This window comes from Balaenoptera acutorostrata, chromosome 13, assembly GCF_949987535.1.
Source record: "Balaenoptera acutorostrata chromosome 13, mBalAcu1.1, whole genome shotgun sequence".
NCBI classification, from domain to species: Eukaryota; Metazoa; Chordata; class Mammalia; order Artiodactyla; family Balaenopteridae; genus Balaenoptera; species Balaenoptera acutorostrata.
The window spans coordinates 71724444-71750285 of record NC_080076.1 but is presented as its reverse complement, the minus strand read 5'-3'; the positions used below and the strand labels follow the sequence as shown (position 1 = coordinate 71750285).

General features: G+C 48.9%; 1 protein-coding gene across 8 annotated transcripts in view; it reads left to right on the top strand.

Moving 5' to 3' along the window:
- Window positions 1-1893: 1893 nt before the first annotated feature.
- ASCC2 (activating signal cointegrator 1 complex subunit 2) overlaps window positions 1894-25842 on the top strand; it is a 41456-nt gene continuing 17507 nt past the window's right edge. The window contains exons 1-12 of one of the 8 annotated variants that reach the window (XM_057526439.1): window positions 1934-2028; window positions 4027-4064; window positions 6008-6106; window positions 12066-12224; window positions 12590-12760; window positions 13726-13855; window positions 18372-18439; window positions 19352-19462; window positions 20778-20890; window positions 24734-24808; window positions 25257-25364; window positions 25616-25684. In XM_057526439.1, the coding sequence (XP_057382422.1) occupies window positions 6026-6106; window positions 12066-12224; window positions 12590-12760; window positions 13726-13855; window positions 18372-18439; window positions 19352-19462; window positions 20778-20890; window positions 24734-24808; window positions 25257-25364; window positions 25616-25684 (1085 nt within the window). In that variant the 5' untranslated portion in view covers window positions 1934-2028; window positions 4027-4064; window positions 6008-6025. Of the gene's footprint in view, window positions 2029-4026; window positions 4065-6007; window positions 6107-12065; window positions 12225-12589; window positions 12761-13725; window positions 13856-18371; window positions 18440-19351; window positions 19463-20777; window positions 20891-24733; window positions 24809-25256; window positions 25365-25615; window positions 25685-25842 lie in introns of all 8 variants that reach the window. The other 7 variants (XM_057526442.1, XM_057526438.1, XM_057526440.1 and 4 more) reach the window with 7 other exon arrangements.

Sequence of the window (25842 nt, the reverse complement as noted above, 5' to 3'; positions counted from 1 at the left end):
AGGAGTGCAGTCCCAACTGACATCTGATTGCATCTTCATGAGAGACCCTGAGCCATATCCACCCAGCCAAGCCACTTTGGAATCCTTAACCCACAGAAACCATGTGAGATAATAAATAATTATTATTGTTCTAAGCCACTGAATTTTGGGGTGATTTGTTGCACAGCAATAGATAACTAATACAGTTGTACACCCCTCAACTCTGGGTGAAGAGTCAGTCCTACTCCATGTGGACTGAAGCAGGAAGGATGGTTCTCTGAGGAGTAGTCAAGCTGTTGTGAGTGGGAAAACAGGAAATGAACACTGTGTGGGCCACACAACAGCTAACCCCAACAATGGGTGCTCTGCAAATACACACTTGCTGGAGGATTGAAACACAAAGGCAATACTGATTCATTTTAGGTGACTCAGAGCATCTGGGCCAGGTGGGACTCAGTCCCAGATATTCCTGTGCTGATTTTCTAGCTCCAACTCCTGACAGTTTTTCTCTTTAGTTATCCCTAGACTTGACTGATTATGAGCACCACAGACACTCACCTCCTTTGCCAACCCAAATAATTGCTCTTAAAGTAAGTTAGTTGTTGTTGTGTTTCTTTTAATTTAGAGAATAGAGGCTCCCACATTCCTCCATACTTGTATGTAACTAATACATGGTTTAAGGTTTCTCCTGTTAAAGTGGGTTTTTTTAAAAAAAATTTATTTATTTATTTGGCTGCGTCGGGACTTAGTTGCAGCACACGGGATCTTCGTTGCAGCATGTGGGATCTTTCCTTGTGGTGCGCGGACTCTAGAGCACGCAGGCTTAGTTGCCGCGCAGCATGTGGGATCCCTGGTACCCCAACCAGGGATTGAACCCACGACCCCTGCATTGGAAGGCAGATTTTTAACCACTGGATCACCAGGGAAGTCCCTATAGTGGCTTTTTAATTTCATTTCAGTTGGACATATGATAGCTCAGACAAGGATGCCTCCTTTGGAAGCTCACATTCCTCATTAATCTTTTCAGGCAAAGAAGAGAAAACAAAGATGAAATAAATATAAGGGTTAACACTCCAACTGATAGGGAGTCTCCTTCCTTCCTTCCTCCCTTCCTCCTCTTCTTTCTTCCTTCCTTTCTCTCCACTCAATTTGTTGAGCACCTACTATGTGCTTGCTATTGTCTGTGTTATCTCATTAAGTCTCCTAATGATGATGAAGTGGGTATCAATGACCCCTTTTGACAGATGAGGAAACTGAGACATGTTTAGAGAAGTCAGGTGTCTTATTGGATGTTTTTCTTTTTATAGTCATGTTATTTAGCTCTAAAACTTCAGTGATATTAATACCCATCGGGAATGATGAAACCAATCCATACCCTTTTGCCGGAAGTGCTATTTTAAGCTTTCTCTGTACCAAAGGCTGCCACACATTATTTTCTTCCAACCAACCACCAAGATACAAATTATATTTCCTGTGTGCCCAATGGATGTGATGCCAGAAGAAAAAAACATGGAGTTACTGGCACTTTTTTTTCTGTCCCTTCCATATCGTTGGATGTTCAGTTTCCCTGAAAAAATGATGCCAATAAAGGGAAACATTCAGTGTTCTGACACAGCTTGCAGTATTCAGCTGCAGAATTCCTCCTGGACTTGAGATTATGACTGAGTAGGTTAAGGAAGGAGGTGGAGGCCTGGGATCCTAAAGAACCCAGGTACCATACTTGTTTTTACCAAGAGGTGGAACCATACCTGCTCTCCACCCACCTTCCATTCGCTCTGCAAAAGCAAGAACGGAGCTAAGGGGGGGACAGTGGGCGTGACTACAGCCAGGCTGTTCCTTATGGGGGCAGAGTCTTGCGGCTGGGGGCGTGGCCCCGGGCCCGGCTTCCCGGCAGTAGTTGGCTTCGGGGGCGGGGCCGGGTCGAGGCTTCCTGTCTGCGCCTGCGGAATCTCAGTTTGACCCCGGAAGTGCCGGCGCTGTGGGAGCTGTCATCGTGGACCGCGGCGGCTGTGGCGGCGGCGGTACAGCGCCGGCAGGGGAGCCGCCGAGGTGAGTGCGTGGCTGGGCCCTGCCAGATGTGGGGCATCGGGCCTGGGAAGGGCCGCAGCCGTGCCTTACGCGGCCTCGGGCCTCCCTGCCTACATGGCAGGGCTAAGGGTTACGCTGCCCCAGGGGCCGCGAGTCGCCCCGTTCCTCCTACCCCTCCACCGCCCCCCGCCCAATTAGGCCGCCAGAGCTTAGAGTCTCGGATTGGAGGATCGGCCCGAGAGTGACCTTGGCCTTGGACGAGTCACGATCCTCCCACTTCACCTCGAGCTTCAGTTTCCTCAGCGTTCATTAATTCGTTCAACAAATGTATGTCCAGCGCCTTCTATGTGCCGGGCACAGATCTAGGCACTGGGGATACAAACAGAGCAAGACAGACAAGGCTCCCGCCCTCATGGAGCTTACAGTCTAATGGGCGGAGACAGTCAACGACAAATAAATGCGCTAGGTAATTAAAGATATGACAGTAACTAGGGGAGTGAATACTTTAGATAGGGCAGTCTGGTAAGGTCTCTGAGAAGAGTAATATTGAATTGAGACCAGAAGGGTGAAGACAGAAACTGAGGCAGCAGTATCCCTGGGGATGCTCCCAGGACTTATTGAAATTGGTCAATATGGGGCCCTTTCCTAATTTTTGGCATCTACTGCCCTGCTTGGCACTGAGGATGCATTGGTGGGGCACAGATATCATCATGATCATTGTCCTTATCCTTTTGGAACTTAGAGTCCAGTCGTTGCCTAGTTAATTTCTACTCATACTTGAGATGAAAACTCAAAACTTCCTTGACATCCTCTCTCCCTCAAGTTAGTTCTCTCTGTTAAATGCTGTCATAGTCCCAAGGGCCTTACCTGCATAGCATACTCACGATGTTGAGTTTTACTTGTTTGTATGGCTGTCTGGTTCATGTCTGTCTTAACCATCAAGACTGTAAACTCTATGAAGGGCAGAATCAGGTCTGTTACTTGCCCGCCTTAGGATTCTCCAGGCAGGCTTCAGTGCCTGGCACATAGTAGGTACTCAAAAACTCTTTGAATGGCCTATTAACACAGTTAATTAACACAGTTTTTGCCCTCCAGTGGTTCATAGAAGGCCTCTCCTGCACCAGGTTATTATCTTCTCTTTCTGATGGTGTCTCTCCTCTACTTAAATGACGCCTCACTGCCTTCAAAGGAAAGTCCAAAATCTTCAGCATAGCATTTGAGGCTCTTTTTAAAATGGCTCCATCTTTCCTATCCAACCTCTTCTCTCCACTTCTGTCACCCCCTCTCTGACCTGTGTTTTCAGCCATCCCAAATGTCTCCCTCTTCCTTCAAAGCCACAGGCTCTGAGCCTTTACTCATGCTTGCTCTTTGCTTGGAATGTCCTTCCTTTTCATCTTTTCCTCCTATCCTTCAACAGCCAGGTTGTAAGTCATCTTCTTTGTGACATCCTTCCTTTCTCTGCTGTGCTTGTTCTGGAAATTTCCAGTTACAGCTCTAACAACACGGAATGATAGTCATTTACATGCCCAGGACCCAGAATGTATTCAGTTAGTGTTTGTCGAGTAACTGAGGAAGCCCAAAGTGCTCTGCTTATGATTGGGACTTGAATAATAACAACAAGTGAACTTTACTGAGTGCTTATTATGTGCCAAGTACTATCCTGATGACTTAGTACTGGTTACTTCTCATGTCAACCCTGAGAGCTTATGAGATTATGTACTGTTATCATCCCAATTTTACAGATGAGGAAATCAAGGCTTAGAGGAGTTAAGGAACTGTCTCAAGGTCTCAACATGGGTAGGATGGAGCCAGGATTTGAACCCAGGCTGTAGAACTATAAACTTCTCTTTCAACCATCACACCAGCCTGGGTCTGAACTACCCTTACAGGCACTGGCTTGTAGGAGTAGATTTCTTCCAAAAGCAGGTGCTGTCTCTACCTGTCTAGGCCTGAACTATGGGGCCTAGAATTATAAGGGTGGAGAGCCGCCTCCTCCTTATGACTCTTTCCCCACCCTAGGTCCCCACACTGGACACTCCCATTACTGTCTTTGGAAGGTGAGTATGGAAAGGACTGGGCTTGTGACTTCTACACTGGTGAGCTGACCACTGATGTTTCTAGCTGCCCTCCCAGCATCGCTGAGGGGTTAGGAAAGAAGTATTTTTAGCATATTCAGCACAAGAGACCCAGGTGCCCAGGCATAAGAGCTGGGCTTCAGTTTCAACTTGGCCACTCATGTATTTACCTGAGCAAATCAGGGCCCCTCTTTGGACATCTGAGCATAATAATCCTTGTCGTTCTTATCTGGGTTATTGCAAAAGGCTAGTAAGATAGTAACTGATTAGTAGTAATGTATATACAACAGATGGTGTTATCTACATTTTGCAAAGGTGAAAGATGAAAGCTCAGACACGGGGACCATGTGTCTGATCCACTATCCACTGAGATCCTAGAGCTGGAACAAGCCTCGAGGACTAGACAGACTGGACCTCTCTCTTTGCATCCCATGTGAAGATGGATATCTTCACAGTCTTTAAAGCAGCTCCTGAACCAAGGTTCCTTGTATACCAAGCTGCTTCCCACCTCCTTACCTTTGCTCCTGCCGTTTCCTCTGCCTGGGACACCCTTCTTCCCTGGCCAGTCTCCACTCTCAAGACTCAACTCAGGCTCTCCTGAGCCTTCAGGCACTCCTCTAGAAATGCTTCTCCGACAGCCACAGCCCCCACCAGCTCAAGTGCACTAGACTCAGTACAGCGAATGTTTAAGAGCCAGCCTGCTTCACCAGCCACTAACTCTGAGACCTAGGGCAAGTTTCTTATCTTCTCCAAGCCTCTGTTACCTCATTGATAAAATGAAGGTAATAAGAGTACCAACCTTAGAGTTGTTACCAGCATTAATACATGTAAAGCAACTTAAGGTGTATAAAGCGAGTTCATGCTGAGAAAAGCACTGAGAAGAGCACCAGCACATGAGAAGCATGTTTCCGCTGCTGCTATTGTCATTATTATTATTGGATCAGAAGCTCCCCCAGGGCAGAGACCCTGCTTTATCAGTCTGTCTTCATAACACCAGGGCCAGGCCTAATATCTGAGATCTGGGACTCCAGTAACTCATGGCTGACCGTGCCCTTCAGCTCCTCTGTGAGGGTTCAGGAGGTGATGATTTCCTCATCCCAGCCTTGATATGTCTTCATGTCGTCATTGAGACTGTGCTGGCCTTTTGTGGCATGTCTGAGGCCTGAGTCACTTCTGTGCCATGATTCAGCCAATACGCATGTCCTTCCGCAGGTCAGGCCAAGTTGTATTGAGAAAAGAGCATTGGATGGGAAGACAGGAGACGTGATGTCTGCTGCTCACTGACTCTGAGGCCAGTTTGTGCCTCTCTAGAAAGGAGCTCGCTCTGGCAGTTTTCTGTGAATTCTGTTGACCTCCCTTGTCCTCCTGTTTATCCATGTCCTTCTTCCTTGAAGACTAGAAAGGTTGTAAACTCTTAACTCCCTCTGCAAGTGAAGAAAGGCCCATGGCTCCAACCCCCAAAAGACTTAAAATCTGGTTAGAGTGGTAAGAAAAGTATCCTCATATTCAGTTGTTCATGAAATATTTGATGAAGCCACCTCTGTATCAGGCCTATGCTTGTCACAGGAAAGGTAGCAAGAGAAGGAGAGCCCAGGTACTGTCTTCACAGAGTTCACAGGCCAAGGAGGGCACGGACCTGGAGCCATAATAAAGATAATCTAGGTACTTTTAACCAGTACTTCTCAAATTGGGTGGGAATATATCAAGAGTCACCTGGGGAGTGTTTTCCTCCTCAGCTGATAACTGCTGCTTTAGGCAAAAAAGTCACTTTGGTCTAGATTAGTAGGTACAGGAACCAGGCCTTTGAAGCCTTTGAGGCCAGAGGTTGAAGCTTCTCTCCTGGCTCTGGGATCAGCCCCAAAGCAGGCCCCTGCCCCCAGGAGCCTCTGTGTCTGCTGTCTTCTTCCCATCCATATTCCTTTCAGGAGGGTCAATGCAGCACAATGCCAGCTCTGCCCCTGGACCAACTCCAGATCACCCACAAGGACCTGAAGACAGGGAAGCTGAGGACTTCACCAGCGCTGGTGAGCCGGTGCCTTGAGGCCGTTCAGCCTGATATTATCATTCTTGCAATTTCAGAAGCACAAAGTAAATTCCTTCTTTATCTGTTCTAGAATGACCCAAGGGCCACAGTCTGTAATTCAGTAGTCGGGACGCTATTAGGTCCTTCCAGGCCCAGTGTAGAAATTTCCTTTCCGAGCAGCTTGAATTTGAGTGGTATTTTCCATGTCACCACCCCACACCTTGCCCGCAAAGCATTTCATTTTGAATCAAAGTCTGATGGCAGTTCTGACTCAGCCTGAGCTGGCCTAGCGGAGGGGCTGGCCCAAAGCTGGGTCTGGGGATTGGACGCTGTGGGAGGTGCTCAGGTTTCAGATGGGCCTTTTTCAGAGCTGTCCCAGCTGCTGTCCACTTTGGCGGGGCACACTGATTTCAGAGGTCAGTTCTGAACGGGCTGAGAAGCGCCACACACAGACCTGGCAGGGCTTGTGAGACTGAAAATTAAGGAGGCTGTGAGCATGCCGATTACCAGCTGTGGGGAGAGATTAGAGCCGCAGAGAGGTGCCAGGGTGCTGGAGAAGGAGACAGACGCGGGGACTGGAGTTCCCATACCCCCTTGCTGTTTTCCCAAGAATATGAGCTTACTTGAACAAGGTGGGAGGAAGTATTTTCTGGGAGCTTGAGTAAAATTGTGGGAAACAAGAGCTTGGTGTTTTATTTCCTGCTTTCTGGATGGCTTCCTATTATTTCCTAACTACTCTCTAATAATAGTACTTAATATTTATAGAGCACTCGCTATGGGCCAAACCTTTCACCTGGCATGTAAGCCAAACCACAGCCCTCTGAGTAGGCATTTTGGTTGTCCCCATTTTACAGATGAGGAAACTAAAAGTTCAGGGTCATAAAACTGGAAAATTATGGGAGCCAGGATGGGAACACAGCTAGGCTGCCCGCAGAGCCCATACCCTTAACCTTTCTGCTATAAAGCCTCTTGTTTCTTTTTTATAACTTTTTTTTTAATTGAAGTAGAGTCAATGTCCAACATCATATGTTTCAGGTGTATAACATAGTGATTCACAATTTTAAAGGTTATATTCCATTTATAGTTATTATAAAATGTTGGCTGTGTTCCCTGTGTTGTACAATATATCCTTGTATTCATAATCTTTTTATGTAAGGGGGTTATTGATCAGAAAATCGAGAACTGTTCTGTCCAATATGTTAGCTGTTCACCACATGTGGTGCTTGAGCTCTTGAAATTGTGGCTAGTTCAACTGAGGAACTGGATTTTTAATTTAGTTTTAGTTCATTTAAGTTAAAATAGTCCCATGTGGTGAGAGCCTACTGTATTGGCCAGCACGGACCAGGTCTAGAGCAGTTCTGTCACTGCAGAGGTTCTGTTGGACGGCGCCGGTGGAGACAGGTTCCTTGGGTCTGATTTCCCACCTCAGTCCTTCCCCGTGTACTGGACACCTGGGCTGCTAGACTGTGGGCTCCGTGGGAGCAGGGACCGGGCCCTTCCCTTTGTTCTGGTTTTCCAGTGCCAGGCACGTAGTAGCTCTCAGGAGACATTCAGTAAATGAGTCAAGGACCCTAGCCACGCTTTGTGACAGGCACTGGAGCTACAAAGAGAAAAGACGTGGTTCCTGCCCTTGAGGGGAGAAAGCAGACTGGTAGTTCTCTGCAGCATGATCAGGATTTGATGGAAGGAAGTCCAGGCTGCTGATCCAGACCAGCGGGGTGTATGGGTACGGGGAGGTCTTAGGGTGGTGGGAGAGCACACACTGCCAGGGACTCCTTCCAGAAAGAGGGGGATCCTGAACTGGGTATTGAAGGGTGAATAAGCACTAGCCGGGCAGAGCAATGGGAGGAGGGTGGACCTGGCAGGAGGACCTGAGTCTATTGGCCTGGACTCCTGAGAGCCTAACTCCTACACCAACCACCTGGGGTGGAAGCAGAGTTAAGGAGCCCGGCTTTGTGTTTAATGTCACACAGACTTGGCCCTGTGACTTTGGGCAAGTTACTTAACATCTCTAAGCCTCAGGATCCAAAAAAGGGTAACAGTAGAACCAGCCTTGCAGGGGTGGTTGTGAGGATTAAATGAGATGCCTGTGAATTAGCACTGAACCTAGGACATAGTGAGCACTCAATGAAGACGGTGATGACAGCTGTGACGGTGACAGCGGCATTATGAATGGGGTGTAGGGTGGGAAGAGAGACGAGCTAAGGAAGACAGCTGCTTGATTGAGGAGCAGTCTTTTGGCTGTGCTGCAGGCCACCAGCAGCTCCTGAAAGATTGTCCTCAGAGATGTACCCACCCTGTATTTGTCTCTTTAGTCCCAACTTGGGAGAAGAAGATCTCCAGCAAAGGGACAGCCATCATGCTGCCTCTGCAGAGTGATAGCTGAAGCTAATGTTTATTGAGTAGTTACCGTGCAGATGCACATACTTACTATTGAAGATCCAAAAGAAATCAAGTCTTGGGCCAAAGTGGGTGAATGAGCTCTTGAGAAAGACAAGACTCATATAAGTGGAGCATTTGGAGAACAGTCCCAAACGGTTTCTTATCAAGATAAACAGAGCAGAAGTTTGATGGGCAGAGAATGTTCAGAAAGCTTCATGGAGCAAGTGGGACCTAAGCCAGGCCTGAAGAGTGGAAGATACAGTTGGAGCCTGCTGCTCCTTGCCCTGGAATCTTCCATGCCCCCTACTCTTTTTTTTTTTTTTTTCTTTTTCGGCTGCACCATGCGGCATGTGGGATCTTAGTTCCCTGACCAGGGATCGAACCCATGCCCCCTGCATTGGGAGCATGGAGTCTTAACCACTGGACCGCCAGGGAAGTCCCCAATGGCCCCTACTCTTTTTTTTTTTTTTTTTAATTTTAAGTAGAGTTTTTATCATGAATGGATGTTGAATTTTGTCAAATGCTTTTTCTATTGTCTATTGAGATGGTCATGGGATTTTTTTTTAATTAATTGATTTATTTATTTATGGCTGTGTTGTGTCTTCGTTTCTGTGTGAGGGCTTTCTCTAGTTGTGGCAAGCGGGGGCCACTCTTCATCACGGTGCACGGGCCTCTCACTATCACGGCCTCTCTTGTTGCGGAGCACAGGCTTCAGACGCGCAGGCTCAGTAATTGTGGCTCACGGGCCCAGTTGCTCCGCGGCATGTGGGATCTTCCCAGACCAGGGCTCGAACCAGTGTCCCCTGCATTGGCAGGTGGATTCTTAACCACTGCGCCACCAGGGAAGCCCCATGGCCCCTACTCTTGAGCGTGGCATTGAAGGTCCTTCAGAGACCCTGGCAGGATCTGGTCCTTCATTACCTCCATGCATTCCTTTGTTCAATCAGCAAATGTATATGGAGAGTCCGCTCGATGCCAGGCACTGTTCTAGGGGTTGGGACTGCTGTGGTGAGCAAGACTTAGACTCCCTCCAGAGACCTGCAGGGTAGTGGGGGAGAAGGAGAAGGCAGGCCCTCCCTTTTATATCACTTTATTGAGGTATCATTGGAGGACAATAAACTGCATGTATTTATTTAAAGTATACGATTTGATTGGTTTTGACATCTGCATACACCCTTGAAACCATCACCATAATCAAGATAATGAACATTTCTGGACTTCCATGGTGGTCCAGTGGTTAAGACTCTGCACTTCCACTTCAGGGGGCATGGGTTCGATCCCTGGTACCCCTGGTCGGGGAAGTTCCACATGCTGTGTGGTACGGCCAGAAAAAAAAAGATAATGAACATTTCTACTACTCCCGAAAGTGTCCTGGTGCCCCCCCCCTATAATCTATCCCTTCCTCTGTCCCCTTCCACAGCAACCACGGATCTGCAAGCACTTCTGATACAATTTAACAAGTGCTACAGTCGGGGAAGCACAGAGTGCAGGTGTTGGGGAGACCGGGTGAAACCCCTAACCTAGTCAGGGTGGGACTTGGGAGACTTCCTGGAGGAGGTGAGGTCAGAGCTGGGGTGAGAAGGATGAGCAGTGAGACCAGGGTGACACGTGGTACCTTAGGTCATTTAGTAGGTCTGCAGTGTCAGGTTTGGTTCAAATACTGCCTCAATTGCTTCCTTAGCCCTGTGACCTTGGCAAAGTTCCTGAATCTGACTGAGTCTTGGTTTCCTCCTCTGTAAAATGGGGAGAATACTGTCTCCCTTTGAAATAGTTGTTGTAGGTAAAAAAGAAATGGGCTCGGGGACAGGCCTACTCAGCAGCCGACACAGGGCAGGTCCTTCGTGAGTGATGGCTTTTATTATCCTTCTAGCATCTCTCCCTCCAAATCCATCTCCCACCGCCTGGTGCAATCTGTGCCCTTTTTTTTTTTTTTTAAATGGCCCATTTTTATGCCTCCATAAAAATACTGTGTTTTCCACCTAAAAATCCTTCTCATCCTCCAAGGGCCAGCTCAGATGCTGCCGACCCTGGGAAGCGGCCCCTCATCCTCCAGGTGCAGTTAATCTCACAGTCCCTCTGCCGGGTTTGAGCTGTCTGTGTTGTGCTCATTTGATAGCTTAGATGTGCATCTTCCCCTCTGCAGAGTGGGCTCTGGAAGCACGCGGATGCCTTTCTTCATGTGCCCAGCAGGGTGCCAGTAAATGTGTAGGATTGCAGGGAGGTAGAGTCTCAGGGGTGTGTGTATGTGTGTGTCTGCTGGACGAGTGGGGTGAGTAGCCTGGCCTGAGAAGTGACCTAAGAGGTGAGATGTCAACAGACAAAGGCAGGAGGGGAACTCGAAAACCAAGGAGATGAAATTAGGGCCTAGAGAGTAGTTTTGAACTTGTTTCAGGCTGCAGGATTCCTTTTGTATAAATTCTGATTTAAATGGGACGGGTCCTGAATACCCACCTGGCAGGTGACCCCCAAGGAATTCTGCGGGACTCAAAGACCCCAGTTTGCAAACTTGCGTTAGGCAGTTGGGAGGTGTAGGTGGTTCTCGAGGAGACTGACCAATCAGCTGTGGTTCTCCTGTCCCCCCCTTGGATTGACAGACCTGGAAGTGGGTGGATTGTGGTTGATAATAGCTGAGACGCAGCCCAGCCTTCTTCCTGTTATCACCTCCCCCCCAGAGAAAGCAGCCCTTATGTAGTCAGAAGAGAAAACTGAGCTCATCTTCTCTTCTTTATGGTGAACAAAGTAAGATTTGTTCATGGCAAGGTAAGGGTTGGAAGAGAGAGCTTGTGATGCTAAGCTGAGACCTGCAATTACCTGATTAGCATCTTTGAAAAAAAAATTACTGAGGTTTTTTTCTGATTATACAAAGGGTATATAGCACAGTGATATGTACAGTATGATACTGTTTGTGTCAGAAAGATGAAAATGGGCCCAAACAAATGCCTCATATGGGCACATTTTAATGTAAATACTTAGAAAAGGTCTGTGAGGATGCTCAGGGAATGGTGAGGGGTTACCTCTGGGTTGACACAGGGGCTGGGGGTATGGGCCAGGCGACTCACCTTTCTGTACTATTGTGAGTTTTTGAAAGAAAAGATGCTCATGCCTCACTTGTATGATTTAAAAAAATAATTTAAAAATAATACATGTTCTTTTTTTAATGGGAGAATATAGTCAAGTCATAATCCCTTCCACTAGAGATAGCCACTGTTAGCTTTGGGGGGTTGCCACCCCCCCACACACACTTTTAAAAAAAATCTGTACCAGTGTGTGAATGTGTTAAATATGTGTACTTTTTTTTTACTCCCCAAACTGGTTATATAAAATAGAGAGGTTTGTGTCCTGCTTTTTCTTCCCTTAACCTTTCCCCATGTCATTAAATATTCTCCAAAAAACATGGTATTTAATGCCCGCCTGGTGTTCCCTGGCTGCAACCAAGCCCCCTTTGTCAGAGACACTCAGTTCTTTATGCTTGAGAGTCACCGGTTGGAACAGCCCAGTGTTGTCATTGCTGTGGGTTGGCAAATGGGCCCTCACTGACTAACCTCTGCCACGTTAACACGTGGTTTTTGGATCCGTAGCACCCCGAGCAGAAGGCAGACCGGTATTTTGTGTTATACAAACCGCCCCCTAAAGACAACATTCCCGCCCTAGTGGAGGAGTACCTGGAACGCGCCACCTTCGTAGCCAATGACCTCGACTGGCTCCTGGCCCTGCCTCACGATAAATTCTGGTGCCAGGTAACATTCTATCAAAATTCACGCTAAGACAAAGCACATGACATGCCATTGGTTGGGTGCTGTTGTTTTTCTCTCCCAGGAGATGCTTTTTTTCTCTACTTCTTACACTGGATCCTTAACAGCAAATTGTGGTTTGGATTGCTCTGACTTGTATCACAGTCTTAATGATGTTTACACAACGCCTTCCAACACGTCATTTTTAGAAACTCGTGTTTAGCCCTCGGCTCATTTATACCTCTTTGGTCCCTTGGGGTTGGAGTGTTTGCCACAGTCCAGGGCTGATGGGCCGTGAGCCCTGCACAGTCTACCCACACACCCTTGGGCCTCAGTGACGAGCCCTTGCTGTCCTCTGTCGCCTGGCTTAGGTTGTCTTCGACGAGACTCTGCAGAAGTGCCTGGACTCCTACCTGCACTATGTCCCCCGAAAGTTCGACGAGTGGGTGGCCCCGGCCCCTGAGGTCGTTGACATGGAGAAGCGCCTCCACCGAAGTGTTTTTCTCACCTTCCTTCGCATGTCCACTCACAAGGAATCCAAAGTAAGCCACGGATCCCGTGACAGGTCACCACCGCCACCTGACACCTCTGTGCCAGGCTCTCACCCCTGGGAAGGAAGGCTCTGGAAGTATCATGTTTCCTCTGTCTCCCCTCTGCTTTTATTCCCACCATTGGGGAAGAAATCTGTGCCACCTCCCTTATCCTCTCAGTCACCGGGTCGCCTGCGTTACACCCAATGTTTTCATCGATGGGGAGCCGAGGGCCCTGTGCCAGGTGGCGCGTGACTGTGCCCTCCTTGTGCGTCAGAGGGCGAAAACATTGATTCTGAGTTTTTAGAGGAACTCTTATGTGCTTTTTAAAAACCTTTACTTTTTTTTCCCCTGATTTTAAAAATAATAATGCTGTCTCTAAACAACTCAAACATAACAGAAATATTTTGTAGATAATGAAAGTCATCCACAAAATTCCCTCCCCTCAAAATGACCACTGTCAGGGTGCATGTTCCTTCAGGAAACTTTTTTCCTTTCAATGTGTGTGTGTGCGCACATATTTATTTTAAAAATAGTATCTTGCTTTTTTGTTTTTTTAACTTGTTAGCATGGAAATTTTCAAATATACACAAAAGTATAATGACTCCCACGTACCCATTACCTGGGTTCAACAGGTATCAACATCTTGTTTGCTCCCTCCCTCTGAGTTTTCTGTTTTTCTTGGAGTATTTTAAACAATCCCAGACATCATGGTGATTTACACATAAATATTTTAGAATGATTCCCCAGCTGATGGTTTTATAGTGAGCTGTTGCTTCTGTTTACATTAAGATGAAGTGTGACCACTGCTCCAGGTCAGTCCACTAGGCTCAGACATATCCGTGGTGTGGACAGAGCTTCTTCTGTTAGCCAGGCCCCTGCTGATGGACCTGAAGGTTGTTTCTTGTGAGCTTGCTATTACCCTGCAATGCACGTGTTTTTGGAAAGTCTCTCATCCTTTCTGCACTGTTCCTTAGGATCACTTCATTTCCCCCTCTGCTTTTGGAGAAATCCTCTACAACAACTTCCTGTTTGACATCCCAAAGATCCTGGACCTCTGCGTGCTCTTTGGAAAAGGCAACTCCCCGCTGCTGCAGAAGATGATAGGTGAGTAGGGCCTGTGGCCTGGGGACGGCAGGGCGGGGGGGCACAGAGATGGCCCCCACATTCCAAAGGCGGGCGCCCGGATGAGCACAGGGGGATTCAGAGCAGCAGCAGTGGGTGGTGCTTGGAAATGTCTTAGTGGACGTGTGTGTCAACTCTGAAAGAAGTGACTAAGTGGCGGTGGGAGAGTGGAGACAAAAATGGGTATCACGCAGCTGCTCCAGGATCTTGGAGTCCTAGCATTAGGCCATATGTCAAACAGTCGAAGGAGTCGGGGAGTTTGCTTCGGCAATGAGAGTAAGAACGGTGGCGACAGCTAACGGTTATTTGAGTGCTCACTGGTGACTCTGCCGACGCTCCTCATATGTCATCTCAGTTGATCCTCCCAGTCACCCTGTGATGTCAGTGGTGTCATCATCCCCATTTACAGTTAAGGAAACTGAGGTTAAATGTAAGGAACTTGCCTGAGAGGCCGTGACTAATGAGTGGCCAGGCTGGGATTGTCACTTGGGCCTGAGTCTCAAGCTCTTGCCCTTGGCCACTCCCTGCCTCAGGGGTGATGGGGCTGCCTCAGAAATGTCGAGATTTGCATTGCTGCTGAGAACAGATTGGGGCGGAGTTCAGGGAGGACCCTTTGGGGTTGTGAAGGGAACAGACATCAGCAGTTGGATCCCATCAGGAGGCCATGGGTTGGAAGTTTCACTCAGAGGCGGAAGCTTTGTTGGGAAGTTACAGAGGGAACAGTGCCGCAGTGGACTCGTCTTTGAATAGCCACTCATGGCATTGGACTGGCACGGAGAGCTACTCACCCTGGACACCCCTGTCAGCACTCCTCACCCTGAGATTGTAGGATAAAGACTTCCAAATGCCCAGTTACAGAGCTCAGTTATCCCTAGAAATGTCTTCTTCCCTTCCTTCCTTCCCCCCCCCCCCGCCGCAATAATAAAGGTAATATATGTTAATTTAGAAAATTTTGAAAGAATATAAAGTGTAAAGAAACAGGAAAGCAATTACTAAATTCCTGCAACCAGAGACAATGATTTGGTGATTATTCCCTTCTAGTCTTTTCTCTTTGTATTTTTTTAAAAACATATTAGAGCATAATGTGTATGAAATTTCACATCCAGCTTTTTCATTGGAACGACCTCTGGTTTCTCATTCAAATCTAATTATTGCCTGATCATCAGTTAATTTCTTTTATTTTCCCTGGGAAAGACCCTTAATAATTATACTCTAGACAGAGGTTGGGGTGAGTGCACAAAAGCAGGCACGATTAGTTAGAGAAACAATTATTAGGCCGGTTTGGTTGGAGTGGAGCATTCTGGGAGGGCAGCGCAGGAGCCAGGGGAGGAAGCTGGGGCCAGATCAAGGAGGGCTCCATGCCAGGCTTTGGCACTTGGGGAGCAGTATCGCTTGGTGGCTAAGAAGGCAGGTTCTAGAGTTGAACTGCCCAATCCACAGCTCTAGTCCCGGCTATGTCACCTTGACCAAGTCAGTTAGCCACTCTAAGCCTGAGTTTTCTCACCTGAAGAAAGGGAAGACCAACTTGTAGGATGGTCGTGGGGATTAAATATGAGGTGGTGCTCAGCACAGAGCCTGGCACGTTACAGGCACTTGGTAAGTGTGGGCTCTTACTGTGACCAGGCTGTGGGAGCCTCTAGGAGCTTGGAGCAGGGCGGGGAGCCATCTGGCGACAAGGTTAATCTGGCAGCATGCAGGTGGGGAGGGTGGTGACGGGAGGCCATGGAGGATGCCAGGGCTTCAGTGTGGGTTTGAAGGTGAGAGCCTGCTTGGGCTGCTGGGGCAGAAAAGGACACATCTGGGAGTAAAGTGGGGCTTAGTGAGGTCAGCTGGAGGGAGGAGTCTTAACGACTCTGGAGAAAACGTGAGGTGGGGGAGCGGGTTGTAAGTAGAGGCAAGGGCAGCATTAGGTCCGTGGGCTGTAGACGGCTGTGAGGGTCCAGGCAGAGGTGCTCTCTGGCCGCATTTCCAGACAAGCGAGGGTGGTGTGAGAGAGCTCCGCCTGTTGCCGGGGTTCCTAATCTTTTGGGTCACTGACTCCTTTGAGAATCAGAAGAAAGCTTGTCTCCAGGAAAACATACCCCCTCATAGAGTTTGAGCTGTTTTAGAATATTCTCATCCCCAGATTGAGAACCCTAAATTGGCTTATTAAGGAGAGCCCTTTCTTTGGCTCACAGAAGCTGGTTCACAGAAAAGAGGGCAGGATCAGGCATCAGGAGCCCCTTCATATTGTGTGTGTCTGTCTGTCTGTCTGCCTCTCCGTCTGCAGGCCCCTTTTCCACACCCTTCAACACGTGTGCGTGCACGCGCGTGCACGCGCGCACACACACACACACACACACACACACACACACACACTAGCTGTCTTTCCAACCCTTGAGCAGAAGACACGAGACACAGCGAGGGGCAGCCTCCACTTTCTCTACCACAGAAGCTCTTGAGCAAAGCAGATCAGCTGGAAGAGGGTTGACAAAGGAGACAAGGGGGGAGCAAGGGAACTGGCCAATTGTCCTTTGGGCAGAAGCCCAGTCCTTGCCCTGTCCCCGCCTCCCGTTTTTTTTTCAACCTTAAGGCTGGTGTTGTGAATCAGCAAGTGTAATTGTGAAAGCAGGGCTCTTCAGTTAGACTCTCTTGGAGCTGCCTTGCCAGAGCAGGAGTATATGAGGCCTTGGCCCTGTGGAGGACAGCACTGATCTCTTTGGCAATACCTTGCATCCACCCTGGGTTTCTGAACTGCTTCAGTCTGAGAAGGGACATTTCAAGGGAGGCCATTGCTGTCCCTTCTTTTTTAATTATTTCTTTAAGAGATCAAAAGTCAGATCTTCAGTGTCATTGGAGTCAGATAAAGGAGAAGAAAGAGACTCCGAAGACCCCAAGGGTAGATTGTGAAATGTGATCTATTTTGATGCTTATAAAATATCCCTGTTACTCAGGCCTAAGCATGGGAAGTATTATGAAAGAGTGCCTTCCCCTGTGCTCGGTGGTCCAGGAGTGGTGAGGACCGCTGTGTGGCCTGGGAATTATGGGAGGAGACCTGCTCCTGATGCCTGGGTCAGGAGACTCTGCCTGGAGAGGGTGACACCTGCCTTATGGTGGACTTAGCTCTGGGAGGTCACTGCAGGCAGAGGGAGGGGACAGGGCTCATCGTGTGAGGTTGAGGATGGTGTGAGGGAAGAATGCAATTCGAGGGATGGGAAGAGGGTGGCCGGAAATGCCAGCAGAAGCCAGATCTTACGGGCCCTTCGTGCCATGGTCAGGAGTTCAAACTTGCCCTTGAGGATATTGCTAGGAGGGTTTTATGAGGAAGAGCAGAGGTTGGTGGGGAGACAGCTCAGTCACTCCCCGCCTGTCAGGAGCACGTGGGCACAGATGGTCAGGGAGTACCTTCACAGGTTGAGGGGTCAGATGGGAGGTGCTGAGGAAGCTCCTGCTGGTAAAACTCAGCTTTCTGGAATCAAGGAATGAAGCGGCCTCCAGGAAGGTGCTTACAGAAAGTCCAGCCACCTAGTGATTCGCTTACTCACCCAGCCCCATCTGGCCTTTGATCTCATTCATTTTCAAATCCTCCAGGATAGGGTGAGGGCTGCCGGGTTATCATTAAGGCAACCGAGGACAGACCTGCCCAAAGACAGAGGACACCTAGAGGTCAGAGCACCCTGACAGTCAGCCAGCCTTAGGTCCTGGGATTGTAGTGGGATGAGGAACCCAGGCCTCTTCTTAAGGGCAGTGGCATTTTGCATCATCATGTCCCCCAGCTAGCTGTGATCCTCCTTCCCTCCCCCACTACCCCACCCATTTGGGCAGCCAGAACACTCAGTTTCTGTTCCAGTTACCGTATGCTCTAACCTCCGCACTCACAGCAGCAGTACTTGGAGGATAGTGAACACTTGGAGAGGGGCTTCATTTTATAGGAATAAGTGCAAATGTGTGGTAGATCTATCTCCAGGTCCCTGGCAGGCCTCTCACCTTGGAGTAGGGATTAGTATGGCTAGCAGATTCAAAAGCAGAGGGTAAGAGAATTTCTAGAGAAATTTCTCCCTAGAATCTCCTCACATTACTAGAGGCCTGGCCTGGCAAGACTCCTGGATTGTAGCACCCAGGTTTCTTGAGCAGAGTGATCCTGTCTCCTAATTTTCCTGGATGACTAGCTCCCATTTACAAAGCCAGTGCTGTCATACAAAGCACAGTGCCCAAGTGTGATCATTCCCTGGGGATGGCAGGGTGAGCTGGTTGACCAGGGAGGGTCTTTTATGTAATTTGCTGGGCAGAGGTGCTTAAAAGGTTAACTTGTACTGAGCAAGGTCCCTCCCTCACCCTGGGGAAGTTTCTAGGCTGGGCCAAAGCTCTGTGCCAGCGGGGCCGGGGCCAAGACTGCTTTAGTGCAGGCAGGCTTAGGAAAGGGGAGAAAGGTCACAGAACATGCTGGCAACCATTTGTACTGTGTCCTCTCCACCCTCACTGTCTTTTCCCAATTCCTACTTTTCTCTTCTCTTTTCAGGAAACATCTTTCTCCAACAGCCAAGTTACTATAATGACCTGGATGAAACCATGCCCACCATCCTTCAGGTACTGACTGACTCTCAGCCCTGCCCAGGGGAGGCAGAGCCCTTCTCCTACCTGCTGATGTTCCTCAACTTTCCTGGAAGAGTCTGAGAGAAATTCCCCCCACCCCCACCCCAGATACACCTCCAGACTGTCTCTGTATTGCACCCCTCACCTCGCTCCTTTGAATTAATCCTTTCCTCTCTTGAACAGGACTGAAATCTAAGGGCTATCCAGCACTCATACAGAAAGAGCTTGGGGTGCATTTTGTGTTGTTTGTCAACAGCCATCTGCCTCTAAGGATACCCCTGTACGTTTCTCAAATCAGATGAAATAATGTTCACTGTAGAAAATTTGGAAAATTAAAAAAAAAAGGAGAAAAAAACAGAAAGAGGGAGATTAATCTTCCTCCATAATCCCACCACCAAGAGATAACCGCTGTTCACAGTAACTCTTAGAATTTTACATGCTAGCATACTTAAAATATAGCACAATCAGTTAAATACTTACATGATTTTGTGATGGGCTCTGTTTTCCCCTCACTGTTGATTTGTCTTTTATTTCAATATAGTTCCCATAAATCGCCATCTCTAGGGGATCCAAAAACATATGTTACTGACTGTAACTCTTAAATATTCATCACCATACACTTGTCCAGTCTATCCAGGTAATATCCACAGGATTTACATACATTTTGTCATTTTAATCCTCACCACAATCCTGCAAGAAGGATGCCCCCATTATTCCACTTTGACACAGATTCCACTCTCATCCCGCTCTCTGAGAAGGTCACTGTCTCAGCTGGTGTCCCAGGAATGCTGGCATATATTCTAAAGATTCCAAGCAGTTTTCGGATCACCAGTCCCTCGCTGCAGGATGGGGGTCCTAGCTGCTGGCTCGACAGGATGTGGGAGAGTCATCTCTTGTGTTTCACAGGTCTTCAGCAATATCCTCCAGCACTGTGGTTTGCAAGGGGACGGGGCCTGCGCCACACCCCAGAAGCTTGAGGAGAGGGGCCGGCTGACCCCCAGCGACATGCCTCTTCTGGTGAGGTTGCCCTTCAGCCCAGCTTCTTTCTGGCCAGTAGAAGGCCCAGCAGCTTCTTCCCCTGCTCACAGCCCTTTACCCCAACCCCACAGGCAGCTGTTCCCATCACACAGGTTTAGAGCGTTTCAGCAGGCCTTCTCTTTTCACTGGGAGCTTCATTTATGGAGTAGCGGAGGGAACAGGATGGAGGTTTAGTCTTCACGTAGTTCAGGTGGACAGGTTCCTGGGTGCGTTATTCATTGAGCCTTTCATCCACTGCGCCGATTTGCGTGGAGGAGCCCCTAGCACGTGCCAGGCCCCAGGCTGGGCCGTGAAGGTGAAGCAGTGAGCAGAAGCAGACATGGCGCCTGCTCTCGTGGAACTCAGAATCTAATGGGGATGACAGATGGGAGGTAAATGTTTAAGGAGCCTGGACGTGCGTCTGGCCCTGTGTTAAGCACCAGAGATAGAGGAGGAACAAAGCAGCTGTGAGCTGCCCTCCTGGAGCTTGCGATCTCGTGGGAAAACAGGCCTTAAACAAGTGTTTCAGAAAAGGGCACACCGAGTGCTGTGGGAGCAGGGCATGTTACCCCTCTGAACCGCAGAGAAGTCTCTACAGATAAGTCTCCTCATCTGTGGAATGGAGATCCCAGCCTGCTTGTTAGCGTCATCGTGAGAATCAGGGAAGCCTATGAGGACGCACTCCCTGTTCTGTACAGGCGCTTCAAACTCTAAGGAAAGTGGGGTGGGCTATTCTTGTCCTCACTGGGATGTACTTTCTGTGCGGGACCTCAGGCGCTGTCTTCAGATTCAGGGATGGGTTCTCCTTCAACTTCCAAGAGAGAATCATATTAGCCCAGGGGACCTCCCTGGCGGTCCAGTGGTTAAGACTTTGCCTTCCAGTGCAGGGGGTGCGTGTTCGATCCCTGGTTGGGGAGCTAAGATCCCACATATGCCTTGTGGCCAAAAAACCAAAACAAAGCAGAAGCAATATTGTAACAAATTCAATAAAGACTTTTAAAATGGTACACATCAAAAAATACATATATATTTAATTTAAAAAAAAAAGAGAGAGAGAATCGTATTAGCCCAGAGCTAGAAGTCACCCTAGAGATCCCCAGCTGTGCATCTGTTGGAACTACAGTAGCAAGACCCGAGGCTTGGGTTGAGCTCCCCAGATCGTGCTTCTAGAGATGGACCAGCCAGTCTTTGCCCGGACCTCCAGCGTTCACCTGTCTGTTGGGGACCCCCGGCTTTGTCAGCTTTGTCTCAGACCCTCTACAGAGCTGTCCCTGGGGGCGGAGGAGAATAATGCAGTGTTTTCCTTTGGCGACAGGAATTAAAGGACATCGTTCTCTACCTTTGTGATACCTGCACCACACTCTGGGCCTTTCTGGATATCTTCCCTTTGGCTTGCCCAACCTTCCAGAAACACGACTTCTGTTACAGGTACAGAGGTAGTTCTGGCTGTTGAAGTCGAGGTTGGAGTTCACATCTTAGTTCAGCAAGTATTTATTGGGTGCTTAGCATGCACCAGGCCCTCTTCCAGCTCCTGCCTGTGTGGAGGCTGCATTTGAGAAGCACTGCTATTTGGGGCTAAGGACAGGGGAGGGGAGGAAGAAAAACACCAACCCAAGAGTCGGGCAGTTTCAATTCAGTCCCGTTTTGTTTCAGAGCCCCTGTCACAGGCAGGCACAGGGAGTGACAGATGATAAGGAGCGGGCTGAGGATTTCAGCCTCCAGCCCAGGGAAGAGCACACGTGAGGACGTGAGCAGATGTGCGCCCGTGTGGCGCCAGCTGTTGGGGCCGAATTATGAACACAGACGAGGGAGCAAAGTTCTATCTGGTGAAATAAGAGAAGGTTTCAGGACGACCCTTAAATGAGGTCTTAAGAATGAACAGCAACCTTCCAGGCAGAGAAAGGTTTCCATGGCCGGAAGGGCGTTCAGGCTGGCGGAGTGAATCCTGCGGAGGCCCAGCGTGTGTTCCAGGGAGAACAGGGGAGTGGAGTGTGACACGAGGGGCGGGTGTGGGCGTGGGGAGCAGGCGACAACCAGATACGGCTCCAGGGAAGTCAGACTTGGTTTGATGTGTGCTGGCAGGGAGTGGGGCCTTTATTGTGCAGGCAGGAGGGAGGCCCTGGAGGCTTTTATCCAAAGAACTCATAGAAAGATCCTGCTGTGATGAAGAAAGATACAAAGGGGGATACAGGGCGGGGAGGGAGACCCTCTTTGCCCACTTAGCACCATGGGCATCTGTTCTGTGTGCAGTGAGAAAGGGGTGCGTTGGGGGGTGGGCTGGTAACTGGCACGCTGCCTGACAATGGCAGAAGGTGGGGGTGGGCGAGGTGGGGTTGGGCTGCCCTGTTCTCAGTGGCCTCTGGCTGTTCTTGCCAGGCGTCTCTCCCCACCGTTTGCAGGAGCTTCTGGGAGCTGCCCAGCTCTGTCCACCCAGCCCTCTGTCCATTCGGCCATTTGCTCACCCATTCAACAAAACATTTATCTAGCCCTGGCATGTGCCAGAGATGGCAGCTGGTGCCCTGAGCCCGCCTGGATCTCCTCAGCTCGCGAAAATCAGACATGAGGATTGATCAGCCTCCCGGAGAACGTTAGAATAAAGCACTGATCCACACTTTCCCCAGAAGGAAGGGGTTAGGATGGGACTCTTAAAAATGTTGTCACAGTTTTTATAAGGTATCTTTTCTCATGGTAAATGTGACAAATGCTTGTAGGAACTTTGGGAAATCCCCAAAGGTAGGAAATGAAAATCACTATGAGAGATCATGCTGTTCTTAGACTTATTTTCATTCACCATAAGCATTTTACCATTTTGTGAAAGCATCTTCCCAAACATGGCGCAGATGGCTTTGGAAAGGGTCTTTGGAGATGAGAGGGTCATTTCTGGAAGAGCTGACTTTCCTGCGAGGTACCCATGGTGGCAGGGGAGCAGCTCCACCCATCTCAAGATGAGGAGGAAGAAAAGAAAACACTTTTGACTGCGAGTGACCCTGCCTTTGGCAAGTGACACTGCCTCTGACCCACAAACAGCCTGGGGCTGGCTCAGCCTGTTCCAACTGTGCTGGAGGCCGGGAACACCCGCTGAGCGAAGCAGCCCCTCAGTCCCAGAGGGCTCTGGTCAAGGGGCTACCTCCCCAAACAGCCCTCTAGCTAATCTCTCTCAGAACAACCTTCTCCGCCCTCCTCTCTTTCTGTCCTTTAATTCTGTGAATGAATAATACATTCACATGGTTCAAAACTCAAAAAGTATAAAATACACATTGAAAAGCCTCCCTCTCCCCCTTCCCCAGTTCTGTTCCTCACACACAAGCATCGTGTTAGTTTTTTTTGTGGAATTTTCCAGAGATATGCATGTAAATATGCACATATAAGCAAATATACACATTATAAATCTCCCGCCCTCTTTTTAATATTTAATATACTGGCATATTATGAGGACTGTATGTACTGTTTGCATTTTACTCTTAAATTTAACGTACATCTGTGCATAAAGCACCTTCAGTCTTTGGTATGGCTGGGTAGAATTCCGTTGTGTGGGACACCAGCCCCCAGAGATTTAGGTTTTTTCCAGCTGTTTGCTATTACAAAAAAATTGCCGTAAAGAATAATTTTGCACACGGGTCATTATGTACCTCTTTACAAGTATATCTGAGAAATAAATTCCTAGAAGTAGAATTGTGGGAACAGATGGTATATGCATTTAAAATTTTCACAGATCTCGCCAAATCACCCTCTATAGGGGTTGTTTCAGTTAACCCTCCCACCAGCAGTGTATCCTGGCAACGCCTGACTCTGCTTGAGCCAAACTACCCTCTCTGTCGTCTTCTGGGTGCCAGGCTGTGGGCCTTGTAAGACCTGCCTCTTTGGGCCTGCTTACCCTCTGCTATGCACAGCACCACACTAGGAAAAACTTGTCAGCAGCCAGCCGATCCACAGACAGATGTTTACAGGGTGCCTGCTGCAGATTCAGCACTGTCCTAGGCACGTCAGCTGCATTTCTGGTTTTGGGAAGCTTAAGATGTTCAGAGATAGAATTACACCCCAGAAGAGAGGTAGCTGCATTTTAAGTTGTAAAAACGCGATCTTCTGAGTTCTGTGCATCTAGTTCCAGGGAGGAGTAATCACAGGGGTGAGCGTGATCAGGAAGCGTGTGGCTGGGATGAAGAGTTTCTGTTTTCGCTTTTGTTGAAATTTTTATTGGAGTATAGTTGATTTACAACGTTGTGTTAGTTTCAGGTGTACAGCAAAGTGAATCAGTTATACATATATATGTATATATCTCCATTCTTTTTCAGATTCTTTTCCCATATATCAATAGGTTGCTACAGAATTTTTTTTTTAATTTTTATTTATTTATTTATTTATTTATTTTTGGCTACATTGGGTCTTCGTTGATGCATGCGGGCTTTCTCTAGTTGTGGCGAGCGGGGGCTACTCTTCGTTGCGGTGTGCGGGCTTCTCATCGCAGTGGCTTCTCTTGTTGTGGAGCACAGGTTCTAGGCGCGCGGGCTTCAGTAGTTGTGGCTCGCGGCCTCTAGAGCCCAGACTCAGTAGTTGTGGAGCACAGGCTTAGTTGCTCTGCGGCATGTGGGATCTTCCCAGACCAGGGATTGAACCCCTGTCCCCTGCATTGGCAGGCAAATTCTTATCCATTGCGACACCAGGGAAGCCCTGTTACAGAACATTGAGTAGAGCTCCCTGTGCTATACAGTAGGTTCTTATTAGTTATCTATTTTATATATAGTAGTGTGTATATGTTAATCCCAATCTCCTAATTTAGGGGATGGAGAGTTTAAATCTGAGTTGAGAAGGGGTGGCTGTGAGGTTGCTGAGGTGAGAAGCAGAGTTGGCTATACTGTGCCAGGTACGGATGTACCAGAGAGGAGTTACACTTTGATGTCATAGGAGGTAGGGAGCTGCTGGCAGTTTTTGAGCAAGACAAAAGTCACCTTGTATTTGTTCCTCAAACCCCAGTGAGTCTGGGTGGCCCTCTCATTGCTCTGTTAGAATGAGCCTATCTGGGCCTTGGTTTCCCGTATGAATGGGGGAAGTAGCTCCAGGGCACTTCCCACGAGGCTCTTCCTAGGACCAGCCACTGCGGGACAATCTGGGGTGAACTTCAGGAAGAACCAGGGTGGTCCCGGGAGAAAACTGTGGTGACAATTTGGGAGCAAGAAATAGGCCTTCCCACTCCCTTGAGTTTGCTTTGCTTTTTCTAATGAAGTGTGATATTTGTGAGCTAATCCAGCCTTTTACCCACGTGTGCCACCACAGGCTAGCTTCCTTTTACGAAATAGCAATTCCCGAACTGGAGTCTGCAATTAAGAAGAGGAGGCTTGAAGATAGCAAGTGAGGCGGGGACAAAACTAAGAGTATTGTTGCGGGAGAGAGAAGCCCCAGCTTGGGCCCTGCCCTCCGTGGGCTTTGGCATCCCCATCTCTAAGTCAAGGGGGTGGGACCAAGGGCCACGCGGATTTGGCTGGTGCCTCCCTACCTAATGGCCTCCCGGCCTCGGTATTGAAGCCTTTTCCCTTCAGCTGTTGCTCCAAGCTCTTCTTGGCCTGCTGGTTCCTGACCCCCTGTTTGAGCTGAGAAGTGGCCCTGGAACCAGCCGGCCTCTCAGAGCCTGTAACCTTTTGCCAACTGCTGTCAACAGCGAACTGTGAGGCTTTCCTAGCCCCTGGGGGCGGGGGCGGGGGTTGGGGGGCAAGGGGCACCTGCAAATGCTGGGAAGAAGTTCCCTCGGTGCCTTTTTTGCTTCTCAAATCTACTTCTTTTTTCTCTGTGGCCTTCAAAGGCTGCTAGGTGACCTGTGGCAGAGGCTCTCCCATTCTAGGAAGAAGCTACTGGAGATTTTTCACATCCTCCTGAACCAGATCTGCCTTCTCCCAGTCCTAGAAAGCAGGTAAGCACTCGGGAGCTACTGCCCCACCCGGGTGGAAGAGCCCCCTCCCCAAGCCCAGCAGAGGCGTTTCCCTCACTTCATCTTGTCCTTCCCCTGCTCCAGGGTTGCTGAGCAAAGATGGGAAACTGAGAAAAATGCCTCTTTCCTCCAACTGGCTGGAGGCCTGGCAGAGGGGTGGGGTGAGCGGGCGAGGAAGGGAGCAGCAGATTGTCTGCATGGAATGAGCTCATCTTGCCTGTGTCCTGTTCCAGCTGTGACAACATTCAGGGCTTTATCGAAGAGTTCCTTCAGATCTTCAGCTCCTTGCTGCAGGAGAAGAGGTGAGCGTGTGGCTGAGCTGGGACGGGCCCGTGGCACTCCCACCAGCCCCAGGAGACCTTACGTAATAGAGCCCCTGCCATGTGCTCACCACGGTCTAAGCTTCTGGCATTTGTGGTTGGGCAGCAGACACGGGGAGTGGCCCGCAGCAAACCGTGCG